This window comes from Protomyctophum bolini, assembly GCF_963924005.1.
Source record: "Protomyctophum bolini genome assembly, chromosome: 6".
Taxonomy (NCBI): Eukaryota; Metazoa; Chordata; class Actinopteri; order Myctophiformes; family Myctophidae; genus Protomyctophum; species Protomyctophum bolini.
The window spans coordinates 47,157,303-47,173,894 of NC_137867.1; the positions used below are offsets into that span (position 1 = coordinate 47,157,303).

At 43.2% G+C, this 16,592-nt stretch overlaps 1 protein-coding gene across 5 annotated transcripts in view; it reads left to right on the forward strand.

Annotated features, from left to right (window-relative positions):
• Positions 1–591: 591 nt before the first annotated feature.
• mctp1b (multiple C2 domains, transmembrane 1b) overlaps positions 592–16,592 on the forward strand; it is a 92,656-nt gene continuing 76,655 nt past the window's right edge. For all 5 annotated transcript variants that reach the window (XM_080765892.1, XM_080765893.1, XM_080765894.1 and 2 more), the window contains exon 1: positions 592–1,239. In XM_080765892.1, coding sequence (XP_080622018.1) covers positions 709–1,239 — 531 coding nt within the window. In that variant the 5' untranslated portion in view covers positions 592–708. The remainder of the gene's footprint in view (positions 1,240–16,592) is intronic.

Sequence of the window (16,592 nt, forward strand, 5' to 3'; positions counted from 1 at the left end):
AGGACTAGACTAGATGAGTGGAACAACAAACACTAGACCCCTTTGGCGTTGTATTTGTTTTAATTGAACCGCCTGTTTCAACACTTTGTGTTTCGTTTGTGTCTGTAAATCAAGTTTTTTTTTTGTGTTATATAATTATGCAAATGCATCAATTATATTATTGTTTATTATTACCGTATTTATTCATGTATTTACCTTTTATCCTTATTCTATTTAACAGTACCCTATCAAATCAAATGTATGCCTTTTTCATGTCTTGTTTACTTTCGTCATTTTGTAGTGTATAGTCCAACTGTCCAGGACCACTAGTAGTAAAGCTTCCTTCATCGATCCGTGTGCAGCAGCCTGTGCTCTGTGCCGTTAACCCTTCCATGCTGAACAGAATGATGTGGACAGTGGGGCGATAGCAGATCTACAAGCTCACAACGCGTCGCGATGCGACGCGTTGTGAGCTTGTAGATCGGCTATTTCTCCCCCCAATGCGCGACGCCGTCGTGCGACGAAGTACAGTATAACCTAACAACAACCACCAGTCCCACCCATAGGTCCCACTCCCCCTCCACCCCCACAAACATTGTGAAAACATTTTTTCACTGTGTTGTCTTACTGTCTGCACTCTGCAGACCCATCCTGCACCTGGCGATTAAAAAAAAACCCACACAACAACGACAGGACAGACTCTAATCTGAATAATATTAATAATCAATCATGTGGATATTCAAGAGGAAGAAAAGAAAGCGCAAAGAAAATTCCATTTGGGACAAGTCGATGTCCGTGTCTCAGCCCAACCTCCTCCTCTCCTCCTCCTCTTCCTCGTCCTCCTCGGTGGATCTAATGGACAACATTGTGAAGGAGAAGAAGAAGGAGTCGTTCTTGTTGTCACCTCCTCTCCTCCTCTGCACCAAGTCCTCCCCGGGCCGGAGCGGGGAGGAGGAGGTGGAGGACTCGGATCCCCCGCCGCAGGAGGCAGCTTCTGCCGGGCTGCCGCTGCTGCAGTCTCCCGGTCTCACTCTCCCACCTCTCCCCAGCAGCTCCAGACCCCCGGGGCCGGCGGTGGTGGCGGCGGAGGACAGACCCTGGTCCCAGTCCCACCACAAGAGCGCCTCGCTCGGATCGGCGTCCATGCACGAGCCGCTGGAGGAGGAGGAGGTGGAGGTGGAGTTGGAGGCGCTATCCGGCTGGCTTAATCGGACGACACAGGTGACTACTGAGGCGGTCAAGAAAAAACTGCAGCAACTGGTGAGAATCTTTATTCATTTTGAATCATTTCACTTTTCTTCTCTGGTGCAGTGCATGTATAGCGCCTATACAGTGCAAATGTATAAGTTAAAATGTACAATTTCGCAGACGCTTCAGAGCGATTTACAGTATAAGCATTAAGAACAAAAAAAACATGGTGATACATCCATAGAAAATTGTTCATAATCATGAATAATATACGCTATTAAGTAGAACCTGAAATAACATAAGTAGAACAGTGGAATATCTATATAGTTACTTAACCATTGCATTGATTGGTTACATTTGTATGCTGCTGACAGTCAGTCAGTTACAATCAGCTCAAGTGATTGAAAGAATTCAGATTTTTTTCCCCTCTCTTTTTATTTGCAATAGCATGCCATTCCTATACCACACCACACTGCAGAAATACTGTCTATATAGCCTAAAGTATGGTGCTGCATTCATAATGTTGCTTGAGTGAAACAAAATGATTGGCATCAAAATACTATCTATGCCAGTGGTTCCCAAAGTGGGGTCCGGCCGGGGACCCCCAGGGGTCCTTGAGGGAGTTCCAGGGGGTCCCCCCCAGCTAAATGGACCCCTATGGGACGGTAACTCTGAGAGTGTACAAATGGAACCAAATGGACCGGTTCCATTTGTACACTCTCAGAGTTAAATTGACATTGATTTTAATTGGAGGTCCCAGAGATAGAAATGCCATTAAATGGGGGTCCGTAGAGTAATGCATGTCAAACCCTGGGGGTCCTTGAAATTAAACGGGTTGAGAATCACTGCTAGAGCCGTAAAAATCTTCTCTTATGGGGGGTCACTGGAATATGTCTTCAAATGGGGGTCCCTGGCATATGTCTTCAAATGGGGGTCACTGGAATATGTCTTCAAATGGGGGTCCCTGGCATATGTCTTCAAATGGGGGTCCCTGGCATATCTCTTCAAATGGGGGTCCCTGGCATATCTCTTCAAATGGGGGTCCCTGGCATATCTCTTCAAATGGGGGTCCCTGGCATATGTCTTCAAATGGGGGTCCCTGGCATATGTCTTCAAATGGGGGTCCCTGGCATATGTCTTCAAATGGGGGTCCCTGGCATATGTCTTCAAATGGGGGTCCCTGGCATATCTCTTCAAATGGGGGTCCCTGGCATATCTCTTCAAATGGGGGTCCCTGGCATATGTCTTCAAATGGGGGTCCCTGGCATATGTCTTCAAATGGGGGTCCCTGGCATATGTCTTCAAATGGGGGTCCCTGGCATATGTCTTCAAATGGGGGTCCCTGGCATATCTCTTCAAATGGGGGTCCCTGGCATATCTCTTCAAATGGGGGTCCCTGGCATATGTCTTCAAATGGGGGTCCCTGGCATATCTCTTCAAATGGGGGTCCGTGGGCTGATGATTAGTGTCAATATGGGGGTCCTTGACTTGAAAAAGTTTGGGAACCACTGATCTTCTAGGCTACTAAAGGTTTTAAATACTCATTATGCAGATTACAGAACGGTCCATTTCACAGTCATATCACCGGAGTTTATAGCCTATCACGGATGGGGGTGGTAATTACTGTAATGACTTTATGTGCTGCTGGGTAGATTAACCTATAATTAATAATACATCATCATTTATCACTTAATGATAGCCTATGTCTTTGTATTAATATGATAAATATTTTTTAATTTTAATAATCTCTGTGCAGGATGCCCCATTTATTTTGGAATATTAAAATGTGACTTAATTAACTGCATTGTAATTATTGATGCGTTCATAATATCTAATTAAAGTTTTAACTTCTTAATTGAAGCTTAAGTAGGCCTATACTGCTGCGGCCTATTTGGTGATTATTACATTATGGTTAATGTATCTGCAAAGTAGCTCAAATAACATCTTCAAAATGTAATGGAGTAGAAGTATTTTTACGTATAGCAGAAAATGGGAAATACTCAAGTTGAGTAAAGTAACTCAAAATTGCATTATACGGTGTCCGAACCTTTTGGACTTGAGAGCCACTTTCAAAATGACCAGCTTAACCAGATGTATACCCACCCAGGTGGCTCAGCGGTAGAGTGGCTGGAGTTCGAACCCGGGCTGTTAGTGTCAAAGTGTCCTTGAGCAAGACTCTGAACCCCTAATTGCTCCTCCTGATGTGCTGGTTGGTGCCTTGCCTGGTTTCCGCCGCCATCGGTGTATGAATGAATGGGTGAATGTAATGCACAATCTATGTAGCCTCTTTTTCTATTTATTTTCTATTATAATTATAATTATAATTATATACTACTGTACATACTGTACAACAGTGTACATTCAACAAACAATGCATTACTGTATTGCACTCTGGTTAGACGCCACTATTCATTTCATTGTCAAAGTATTTGTATACTATGTGCAGTGACAATAAATGTAATCTATTTTTTTTTAAAGCTCCTTGGATAAAGGGGCTATATAAAAAAATGCACCAAAAAAAATGCACCATTTACCAAAAAAATATTTTATCCCATCCCTGAAAACAGTTTAAAACTGTACTTGAGGGGGCATTGGAATAGCGGTGCTGGTGTGTTGCTACTAAGCCAGCAAACACACTCAGAATGGGAAATAGGGGAGGGATGGAATTCGTACCGCTTTGTTTTGTATAACTTTGAATCATTTGGACGGCGGTGGCTGGTGGCTCAGGGGTAGAGAGTGGCTGGATGGATGGAAACTGCAAGGTTGCCAGTTCGAACCCTGTGGGCTCCCCCAGAGTTAGTGTTGAAGTGTCCTTGAGCAAGACTCTGATCCCCTAATTGCTCCTGATGTGCTGCTTGGTTGGTGCCTTGCATGGTTTCCTCTGCCATCGGTGTATGAATCAGTGTGTGAATGGGTGAATGTAATGCACAATCTATGTAAAGCGCCTTGGATAAAGGCGCTATAGAAATGCACCATTTAACTTTGTAATGCTATACTGACGTTTGTGCGGAAGTTCGCAAAACACTCTTGAAAACAAAGTATTGCATTGTGGGTTTTGAGCTGACAGGCCCTATATTTGATGTCAATGAAGTCACGTTAATTCAAGCGGCAGATGTGCCTTTTTTCTAGGGATGCACCGAAAGGGAAATTCTTGGCCGAAACCGAATATAGGAAACAGTCGGCTGGAAATACGAATACCGAATATGATTAATATTATATATCTTTTTTCCTACCTTTTTCCTACCTATACACTATTCAGTGATATATTTGCCTATTCAGGCCATAACCGAATAGGCAGAAAATGCATTTTTTTGCCATTTTCTGCCGAATATTTTCTGCGGCCGAATATTCGGTGCATCACTACTTCTTTCGTTTTTTTCTTATGTATATTTTAGGGCCATGTCAACCTACAAATACTTCGTTTTTGGACACCCCTGCTCTACATGTACTTATTTACTTCCCTCCACTGGAGGGGTGTAGTCTTTTTTACAAAGAAGGCTGGTCTTTCGATGGTTAATGTCTTGATAATGGAAAGTTGGCTGGACTGAGACAAACTATGTGATAATCACTCCCATATAACAATCACAGTACAGAACCAGAACACAGCTGACTGACATCCTGTGGGACAAAAAACATGTCCTCTTCTGGAGGACACGTAAAGCAAGCACTGTGTCACGTTTTATCAATGAATAAAATGTCATTTGTAATGATGTAATGATGGTAGATCAGAGGTTCCTAACACAATGTTCTATCATTGTCAGTGACCCTATCATTGATCGTGGTGACGGAACTTATAGATTCACGTTTCGGGAACCCTTCTCGGGTACCAGTGGGACCAACATGTCCCGCGTACCAACCAGCACAGGTCCACTTACCAGTGGTTGGGAACTTCTGCTATATCCTACCTATTCTGGGGGGGGGGGGGGGGATCTGTAAGCTCACAATGTTTTCGTCGCATTGTGAGAGATTGGCTGCAGAGGCCTACAGTACGCTACTGTAGAATAGATTGGCTTGCAGAGGGAAATGCTATCGGGCCTACAGTACGCTACTGTAGAATAGAACTCAGAGGTGACTGACTGGTTTTTTCGACATGAGTTTTATACAAAAACATATTCACTGAAGTGAATAAGGACAGGTTTAAAGTTGAATTCCCTTGTGAGAGTCAGATATTAGTACAGTTAAGAGAGACAGACATTGATTTTGAACATATATATATATATATATATATATATATATATATATATATGTTTTGGTCAGAAACTTAAACAGCACGGAGGTAGTAAGATATTAAGGCTAAAAGGATAACACAAAAAAGACAGACAGACAGACTGTCTCTCTTTGTAATTCTTGTGTTTTGGCAACACATGTCAAATGCCATATGTCAATAAAGCCTGTCGAATCAGACACACGGAGATAGATAGAGAGGGAGAGGGAGAGATTAGTGTGTTTATGTGTGTTGGGGGAGGGGAGGGACAGTATTGAGGTGGGCTCCTGTTGTTGAATCAACCCTATATACCTGCTCTGACCTGCATGGATCCGATGACACCGTGTGGAATTCTGGGAATTAAAAACTGTGTTCGCTTAGAATCAGTGTTGTTTTTGGCAGCACATTTTAATTTAGTTTTAGTCACATTTTAGTCACCCGGAATGTTTTAGTCGACTAAATGTCCTAAGATTTTAGTCGACTAAATCCACAGTTGATTTTGTCGACTAAAATGCATTTTGGCGGGCCTTAATGCCGTCGTGATGGCTGAAATAGCATATCTACAAGCTCAGCGCAGATCTACAAGCTCACTGCGACGCGTTGTGAGCTTGTAGATTGGCTATTTTCAGCATGCAACCAAGTGTAAAATATTTTACTTATACTGGATCTCTTGTCCACTAGTCCCTTCCTAACATTTTACTCTAGTTTTCATCTGTTGACGAAATTCTCAGTATTTTTTTGTCTTAGTTTTAGTCATCATAGTGTACTAGATTTAATTTAGTTTCCATTTAGTTTTCGTCAGTGAAGAAAAGGTAGTCGAACGAACATTTCTCGTCTTGGTTTTTAGTCGACGAAAACATCACTGCTTATATAATGAATCCAGCTGTAATTTTCTCCCACTATGGGCTCATATTACACAGACATGGAGCCCAGACTGACTGGAGGCCTAAAGTTCCTAAACCCTAAATGGATCCATGGGAGCCTAGCTACGGAAGTAACAAAATTACTTTTACTGGAATTCCACCCACACATGTGTTGTTGCCCATTGTGCCTGTTGTTGCCCACTTTTTGGGGAAAAGGCTCACGTGTGTGTCTGTCTGTGAGCACGTGTTTCTCCTAGAATTGTTCTTTTTCTGCCGTGCGTGGCGTGTGTGTGTGTTCTGAAAACTCCTCTGTGCCAGTCTGCAGCGTGCATGTATCCTGCAGCAGAGACATGCTGGCCATTGGGAAAGGAAAGGAAAGTTACTATTTACCCAGGGTAACTGGACTAAGGAAAGGAAAGGTACTATGTTTACCCAGGGTAACTGGACTAAGGAAGGGAAAGGTACTATGTTTACCCAGGGTAACTGGACTAAGGAAAGGAAAGGTACTATGTTTACCCAGGGTAACTGGACTAAGGAAAGGAAAGGTACTATGTTTACCCAGGGTAACTGGACTAAGGAAAGGAAAGGTACTATGTTTACCCAGGGTAACTGGACTAAGGAAAGGAAAGGTACTATATTTACCCAGGGTAACTGGACTAAGGAAAGGAAAGGTACTATGTTTACCCTGCAGGGTAACTGGACTAAGGAAAGGAAAGGTACTATGTTTACCCAGGGTAACTGGACTAAGGAAAGGAAAGGTACTATGTTTACCCAGGGTAACTGGACTAAGGAAAGGAAAGGTACTATATTTACCCAGGGTAACTGGACTAAGGAAAGGAAAGGTACTATGTTTACCCTGCAGGGTAACTGGACTAAGGAAAGGAAAGGTACTATGTTTACCCAGGGTAACTGGACTAAGGAAAGGAAAGGTACTATGTTTACCCAGGGTAACTGGACTAAGGAAAGGAAAGGTACTATATTTACCCAGGGTAACTGGACTAAGGAAAGGAAAGGTACTATGTTTACCCTGCAGGGTAACTGGACTAAGGAAAGGAAAGGTACTATGTTTACCCAGGGTAACTGGACTTTTGATTGATTGATTGAAATCTTTATTAACAGTTTGCAGAATTACAGTACATTTCAAGCACAAACTCAATACAAAGACTGTTAACTGTGAGTGGACGACCCAATTAAGCCTTACACTTGTTTACAACAGGGTCCACATTGTTCAATTCATCAAAACATTTAGAGACAAACAAATAGACACTTCTATGTAGTTAAAGAATAGAACAGGAATTCATCATATAGGAAGCGAAAAGGGAAAAAAAGTATATATACAGTGAGGGGAACAGGGGGATAAAAGAAAAGAAAACGAAAGACAGAGTGTAGGGCGCCTGCACACAACACCATGCGTTGATGCCATGTGTGCATATGTGCAGGCACCCAACACCACGTCCATACAAAAACATAGTACAATCCATAGTACAAAGACAGAGTGTAGGGCGCCTGCACACAACACCATGCGTTGATGCCATGTGTGCATATGTGCAGGCACCCAACACCACGTCCATACAAAAACATAGTACAATCCAGATACAAATTCAGCTTTTACAGAGGCCAGTTTCGAATTGCAGCCATCCGTAGGTGCCCTTTGAGAGCAGTTTTGAAGGAGCCAAGGGATTCACATGTCTTAATGACTGTTGGTAGGGCGTTCCACATTTTGGTCGCATAGGAGCGAAAAGAATTTAGTCCCTTGTTTGTGCCGAATCTGGGTTGTACATGGTTTGTTGCACTCCCTCTGGTGTTGTGGGTGTGGACTTCGTTTACATTAAGGAAGTATTTAGACAGGTACATGGGTATCTTGGTGGTGTATCTAATCTTGTGGACCAGACCCATTGCAAGATGCTGTACTCTGTCGTCGACCCTAAGCCATCCCAGCCTGTCAAAGTGGGCAGGGGTGAGGTGGGTTCGGGGGGTGAGGCCAAGTAGGAGCCTGACCAGTTTGTTTTGGGAGGTCTGGAGCCTTGTTTTAAGGGCCTTTGAGGTGCTGTGGTACCAGGAGGTGGATGCATAGTCAAAGAAACCTTGTACAAGGGCTCCTGTTAAGGTCTTCAAGGTGTTTTTGTCGACCAGTGAGGAGATCCTGTAGAGGAATCTTGTTCTTTGATTGACTTTTTTGATTACGTTGGTGGCCATCTTATCACCGGAAAGATTGGCCTCCAGGATGGAACCTAGGTAGGTAATTTGATCCTTCCGTGTGATAATATCATCACCAACTCTAACCAAGAAGCCATCTGCCTTTTTGAGATTACTATTTGATCCGAAGAGAATGGATTCAGTTTTTCCCAGGTGTAAGGATAGTTTGTTATCAGCGAGCCAGGTGCAGATTCTACCGAGTTCAGAGCTGAGGGTCTTTTCAACCTGCAGTTTGTTCCTGTCCGAGACCAGCAGTGCTGAGTCGTCTGCGAACAGGAACAAGTTGCAGTCACAAGCTGAAGTCATGTCGTTTACATATATTAGGAACAGTAAAGGCCCTAGTATGCTTCCTTGTGGGACGCCACAGCTCACTGGGAGGGGGGGGGACAGTGTTCCGTTCACTTCCACCATCTGTTCTCTCCCCTCCAGGTAGGATTGCATCCAGCTCACTGATGTGCTATCAAAACCAATAGCTTTAAGCTTGTTAACCAGTATGGAGTGGTTCACGGTGTCAAAAGCCTTTTGGAGGTCCAGCATGACCATGCCGCAGTATTTTCCAGCATCCACCTCGTGTTTGATGTGGTCGCTCAAATAGAGAAGGCATGTGTCAGTGGAGTGGGATGTTCTGAAACCAGATTGGAACTCGTACAACAATTTATTAGTGGCAAGATACTTTTCAACCTGTTCATAGACTATTTTTTCCATCACTTTCGAGATGGAGCTTAGAATAGAAATAGGGCGGTAGTTGCCGGGTTCTAATTTGCTCCCTTTTTTGTACAGGGGGGTTACTTTGGCCAGTTTAAAATCTCTGGGGACCTGTCCTTGTTTGATGGAGAGGTTAACTATGTGGGTGATGACTGGAGCTATGGAAATGGACTAAGGAAAGGAAAGGTACTATATTTACCCAGGGTAACTGGACTAAGGAAAGGAAAGGTACTATGTTTACCCTGCAGGGTAACTGGACTAAGGAAAGGAAAGGTACTATGTTTACCCAGGGTAACTGGACTAAGGAAAGGAAAGGTACTATGTTTACCCAGGGTAACTGGACTAAGGAAAGGAAAGGTACTATGTTTACCCTGCAGGGTAACTGGACTAAGGAAAGGAAAGGTACTATGTTTACCCAGGGTAACTGGACTAAGGAAAGGAAAGGTACTATGTTTACCCTGCAGGGTAACTGGACTAAGGAAAGGAAAGGTACTATGTTTACCCAGGGTAACTGCATGGACTAAGCTCAAGAACTTGTTTACAGCCAGGCCCTGCTAGCTCATAGAACATTTCATGGTAGGGGTTCAATGCCTTGCTCAAAGGGCACTTCAGCGGTGGTAATTTTAACGTGCCGGTCCGGGGATACGAACTATAGCGACCTTCCGATATCAAGACCGCTCCGGCACAAACCGTTCGGCCACCGCTGCCCACCGCTCTCATTACTGCTTGGGCCGTTCCAATCCAGGCCGGTCTGAGCCAGAAAAAAATCATATTTAATTTCGAAGACACAACAATTATCTTTTAACAAGGTAACAGCCCTATATAATCATGTTGCTTTGTGACATAATAATGTTGTGCACATAGCAGCTGCTCTCAGCCATCCTGGCTGCAGCTGCGCAGCCTGTTTAGGTCACTGCTGTGTAGACCTAAATGGACCTAAAATGCACACGCACGCCCTTGCTTCGTCAGTGTTTCGTAGAGAGGGCCTCCGCAACTCCACTTCACTCCCGGGCTGAATTATGGGCCCACCCCGTCACCACGTCCCTGTCCTGCAGACTGGCACGCTTGGCAGACTGGCAGAGCCTGGATCTAGGCTGAAGGGCACTGACACCACACCACACCACACTGTCTGCATTTTAGATTTCTTGGTATTACCATTTTTGTGCACTACTCCATTTCTGAGAATTACAAACAAAGTAAAGTGACCTCAGGGGAAAGTCAATAAGATGCATTTATTGCATGATATTAAGCTGCCGAACATACATTATTGATTACAAAAACAAAACAAATCAAACACTTGAATGATGAAGGAAAAACACTTTGTCTGCCCTGCTTTGTTATACTTACTGTACTTACATACATGGTGGAAGGAAGCTTGGAGTTATTAGCATATTCATTTTGGGCGGGAAACCCTTTTGGTGTTTTAAGCATTATGTTATTTTTTAGCTATTGAAAAATAGCAGATCTACAAGCTCATGTAGAGTGCCACACTACGAGCTTGTATAGGTCTGCTATTTTTGAAAAATCGTGGCACAAATCTTTGAATATAATTATATTCTTTCAGAGTGAATGTTTTTAACTAAAATCTTTGCTTCTGGGAGGTCCCTGGAAGTTGGAACATGTTTTCAGTTAGGGGTCGGCGGCCAATTACATATAATTATTGGGGTCCTTGACATGAAATATTGAGCACCACTGATATAGAAACATGAGGTATTTCAGAAAACTGATTTAGAAATTTAGAAGACATTCTTTTACATTTTGTGATGTCAGGCCTAAATGGGTTAACAACTCTGAACATGCTTCTCATTACTGCTTGACCTGTATGCATGTTCATTTAATTTCTTCACTCACACACAGAGCTGTATCTAATCCTGTTTCTCTTGCTCTTCTTTCTATATCTCTAGGCTACACTCAAAAAACTACAAACAATATTAATTTGTAGTACCAAAAATAATTTGACCCACTTGTGTCTACAACACATGATCCTATCATACACGCCCGTCCGTTTACATGTGTGACATGTGAGTGACACACGTGTTCTACACGTTTTCTTGCCTGTCATACTTGGTGGGTTATGTCGGTGAGCCTGCCTGGGGAGCCTGAGGCCATGCTTATGTTGTCCTACAGGTTCAGTTCCATCCCAGGCCAGCAGAGTGTCCCTGAGGCCTGAGCAAAACCTTTATGTAAAGGACTCTATCTTAATCCATTCCTGACCTGAGATCACATTCTAAAAATGTCTTCTACATCCTGACAGTTTTTCATTCTGACCTGAGATCAGATTCTAAAAATGTCTTCCTGACAGTTTTCTGAAAAAGCTATGTTTCTATGTCAGTCGTTCTTCGATTTTTCAAAAATAGCAGACCTACAAGCGCTATGAGCTTGTAGATCTGCTATTTTTCAATAGCTAAAGCATGACATAATGCTAACACCAAAAGGGGGTTCCGCCCAAAATGGGTTAAAACGACGATTCTAAAAATATGTCTTCTAAATCCTAAAAGTTTTCTGAAAAACCTACGTATGTTTCTATATCAGTGGTGTTCAACTATTTCATCATGTCAAGGACCCCCAGAATTATCTGTATTCGGCCGCTGACCCCCATCTCAAAATATGTGGTATACTTCCAGGGACCCCCAGAAGCAAATATCTGAGTTAAAAACGTTAGAAAATAATAATAATATATATTCAAAGATTTGCGCCACATTTTTCAAGATCTTTCAAAAAATAGCAGATCTACAAGCTCCCTGTTCTGCTCTTCTGTGGGCATTGATCAGCTGAGTGGCTGCAAATAGGTTTTTTTAGGGGCGCTAGCCCCTCCTATATCCAGCTTTTAGTGTGTGTGTTTAAACACAAACTTTGTCCTAGCACAAACATTAAAAGCCATGGATAACTGGCCCTTTTTACGTCATACTGTAAACTCAAACATTAAAAGCTGGACATGATGCTGTATGATGATAAGAGCACCCCTGGTTTTATTAACTTAACTTAATTACTTTTTTTTGCCTCCTTCTAGTTTATTTTCTTTCTAAAATGACACCTCTGCCAGAACCCTATGATCCAAGCTGAGTTATTGATAGAATGTATGTACAGTCAGTCAGTCAGTGCTGTACAATACATTATAGCTGTAGGCTGTTATGCTAAACAAGTCCACCCGCTTATTGAGCAGAAAATAATTTGCATTCGCATGTGTTTTAAATGTAGGTCGGATCAGATTCAGTCAGATGTTTACAACAGTGTGTTAGTTAGCTAGCTATCTGTGCCTGTGGCGTGGGAAACCGGTGCTTATTATCAGATGATGAATTATGATGAATTCCTGTTCTGTTCTTTAACTATATAGAAGTGTCTATTTGTATACGTCTCTAAATGTTTTGATGAATTGAACATGGTGGACCCTGTTGTAAACAAGTGTAATGCTTAATTGGGTCGTCCACTCACAGTTAACAGTCTTTGTATTGAGTTTGTGCTTGAAATGTGTACTGTAATTCTGCAAAGTGTTAATAAATATTTCAATCAATCAAAAATCAGACATGTAATACCTTCAGATGAAGGTAGGGGGCGCACTGCTCATGTGTTTTTTAGTACAAAGCATGTTGTTACAATGCAAATGCATAACAGTGATACTCCGCTGAAGAAGATCCCCACACAGTCTGCCTTTTAATTGTAATGGCTTTCTTAAGATAACTGTTTGTTAAACAATAAAGCTGGCATCCTAAATAAGTGAGGGGGCACCCGGATTTGAACCAGGGACCTCTTGATCTGCAGTCAAATGCTCTACCACTGAGCTATACCCCCTTGTTACACGATAGGCAGAAAACACAGCCCTGTTCCTTTTGTTCAAGGCTACAGGTCAACAAACAGTAGATTCTCACCTTAGCTAGCATGCCTCTATTTGCATATCAATGCGTGTGTGTGTGTGTGTGTGTGTGTGTGTGTGTGTGTGTGTGTGTGTGTGTGTGACTGTGTGTGTGCCTGTATCACAGGGTGTGATACAGTGTGTGTGTGTGTGTGTGTGTGTGTGTGTGTGTGTGTGTGCAATTCATTGGTTGAGTAGTTTACTTTTGCCCATTAAGGCCTCAAAGCCGTTATCAGGAAGATCGGGCCATTAGCGTCAGTGCCTGGAAATATAATGTTGGGTGTGTAACTGTGTATAAGTTGCGCCTTCAGTGGTAGCAGGAAATCGGAGGGTTCATTTACCGGTAATTCTTGCTCTCAGCACACTGAGTGAGCCGCTCACTGTAGTATCATATCCACAATTTCAACCATTTAATGCACTTTATTGTTATGAGTTGACTGTTTCTTTTTTTTTCTTTTTTTATTCTCAATTCCTAGTCTTTGATTGAAATCTGTATTAACAGTTTGCAGAATGACAGTACATTTCAAGCACAAACTCAATACAAAGACTGTTAACTGTGAGTGGATGGACGACCCAATTAAGCATTACACTTGTTTACAAGAGGGTCCACCTTGTTCAATTCATCAAAACATTTAGAGACGTACACATAGACACTTCTATATAGTCAAAGAACAGAACAGGAATTAATCATAAAGGAGGTAAAGTATCCTGAGCAGTGAGCACACACACACACACACACACACACACACACACACACACACACACACACACACACACACACACACACACACACACACAGCATCAAAATGCTCCCATCTGTTGTTAATATTCTTTCTCCCAAGGCTGTGTAGAGAAGAATCAGTCACATAATTATATCACATTCTAGGCACTTAAGTTGGCACACATAACTATCAACAATATTGCAGGATATTAATTAGGCCTGCTGGCCTTTAGGTATAGTATACCTTCTGAGTCCTGAATGATCCCAATTCAATTCAATTCAAAGGGCTTTATTGGCATGAGAAAACATACGTTTATACATTGCCAAAGCAGAAAGAACAATACAACAATACAGCAATACAATCAAAACAAAAAAGTATGTACTTTGAAGGTCAGAATCTTCAATAGATCAACTTCTATGTATACCAAGATCACTCGATGCAGGTATAGTGCAGGAATATATACAATGATTAGTCTTTAGGGTGGTTGTGTTGATCCCACCGCATTCTTGTCACGTCTCCTATACCTAACCTGCACCCTCAGCATAGCTGTCAATCAGGCTTTTTTCCCCCGGTCAAGAGATTAAGAACTATAGTAACCTCCTCCTCCTCCTCCTCCTCCTCCTCCTCCTATATAGTCAACCGTTATGTCATGAATCCTTCCACGCATGCACTCGTCTTAGTAGTTTCCGTAAACAACAACATCTTCTACTGTATATACAGTAATAGTATCGCTGTTCAGTTTTCGACGGTCTGAGGAAATATAGGCTCTTGCGTGATCGATCCTTTTGGACAGGTTTAATCTCTGCGTCGGTCGGTCACTCTTTCTTTGGCAACGGAACGGATCAGCGTACTGTACGTGGAACTAATTAACCCATTCTGAACGGGAACCCCTTTTGGTGTTAGCATGATGTTATGCTTTAGCTATTGAAAAATAGCAGATCTACAAGCTCATAGCGCGCCACCGAGTGGCGCGCTACGAGCTTGTAGGTCTGCTATTTTTTTGAAAAATCGAAGAACGACTGACATTTTTAGAATCTGATCTCGGGTCAGAATGGGTTCATCAGACCAGTGTGTGTCCAGTGTGGAAACCTCGTATGAATCTGATCTCAGGTCAGAATGGGTTAAGAGGAGCAACGCAAGAGGAAGGACCTGCTGTGTCAGGAGAATAGCTGGATTCTTTCATGTTTAGAAGGTGCCACGAGGGAGGTACCATCATCTCTCTACCCTAGCTGTCGTTGTAGACTAACTCTGCTTCCACCTTTCCACTCCTCTCTGCCTCGTAAACCTCGCCTTTCTGCATTCCCTTCTCTGTAGTCTCTACCTTTACACTGAATGGAAAACTGAGGCTCTGAGTTGAGTGTTGATGATGGTCTGAGGACCAAAATGTCCACTCTCACACTTCTTTCCCCCCCACCATTCTTTTCTACACTTTTGTAAGTAAAGGACACATTCTTTGCATCTAAAGAGCCTTAGTTTTCCTTTCAGTGTGCGAGCCCTTTTGTTGTTGTTGTTTATGGACTGACTATAGATTCTGGCCTCTCGCACCTGTTTTCAGCCCCGCCGATAGTATAAGCCCTTGAGAGCGCAAAAACGTCCCTAAATCTTTTACATTTCCGCATTCCCCATTTTTCCCATCTCTTGTTCTTCTGCCTCTTCTCTGCCCCATTTGTTCCCACCCTTTTTCTCCATGTTAGACTGTTAGACCAGCCTCTGTTGTTCTCCCTACAGTTATCTCCATGTTAGACTGTTAGGGGCAGCGGTGGCCGAACGGTTTGCGGAGCGGTCTTGATATCGGAAGGTCGCTATAGTTCGTATCCCCGGAACCGGCACGTTAAAACTACCACCGCTGAAGTGCCCTTGAGCAAGGCATTGAACCCCTACCATGAAATGTTCTATGAGCAGGGCCTGGCTGTAAACAAGTTCTTGAGCTTAGTCCAGTTACCCTGCAGGGTAAACATAGTACCTTTCCTTTCCTTTCCCCTACAGTTATCTCCATGTTAGACTGTTAGTGTCCCCCCCCGTCCCCCCTCTATAATATCTGTCTACGGTCTGCACCCTGGCGTTTGATGACCGAGGCCTCTGTCACAGACTCCCTGCTGGCGTTTCGAGGGTTAATCCGTGATGAGTCGTCCACGCTGGCGTCCACATGTGGCCGGCTGTTATCGGTGAGCGCCTTCAGGACGGTGTCCCTCTGGGCTCATGTTTGAGGCTCAGTTGTTTTCGTGTCATAGTCAGTGGTTTTCTTTTTTAATATATTTTTTATCCCACGATTTTGTAACCCATTTTTCACCCCTGTGTCAATCACCTAATGTGATCCTGGGCTCTACACACCCTCCACCAACCTAGTCCTCATATATGGGGGACAAGGGGAGAGCAACGGACTTGAACTCATGCTTCCTTCATTCCTGAGTGCCCAAGTTGCTCCTTTACACCTGACAGGGGGGAGTTTCCCTGGTTGGACGTCGCGTGTGGAAGGAACACGTTATTCCAACCAGTTCCTTTCCCCTCCATCAGGCGCCCCGGCTGGCCAGGGGGAGGCAGTATAGAGACCAGTTCCTTTCCCCTCCATCAGGCGCCCCGGCTGGCCAGGGGGAGGCAGTTTCTGTAGTCAGTGGTTTTCAACCCTTTTCATATCAACGGCCCATTATTTAGTCAGCTATTTGAGCCGGTACTGAACCACCATTTGAGGAGATTTAAACTCAAAACTTGGTGATTTTGTCCACAATTCCATGCTGTATTGAGGTGGTACCATAGGAGAGATAACAGGCAACATGCTCATTGCTCAACCCATTCTGGGTGGGAACCCCTTTAGTGTTTTAAACATTATATGTGGGAAAAAATAGAAGATCTACAAGGTCATGAGCCTATAGATCTGCTATTTTTCT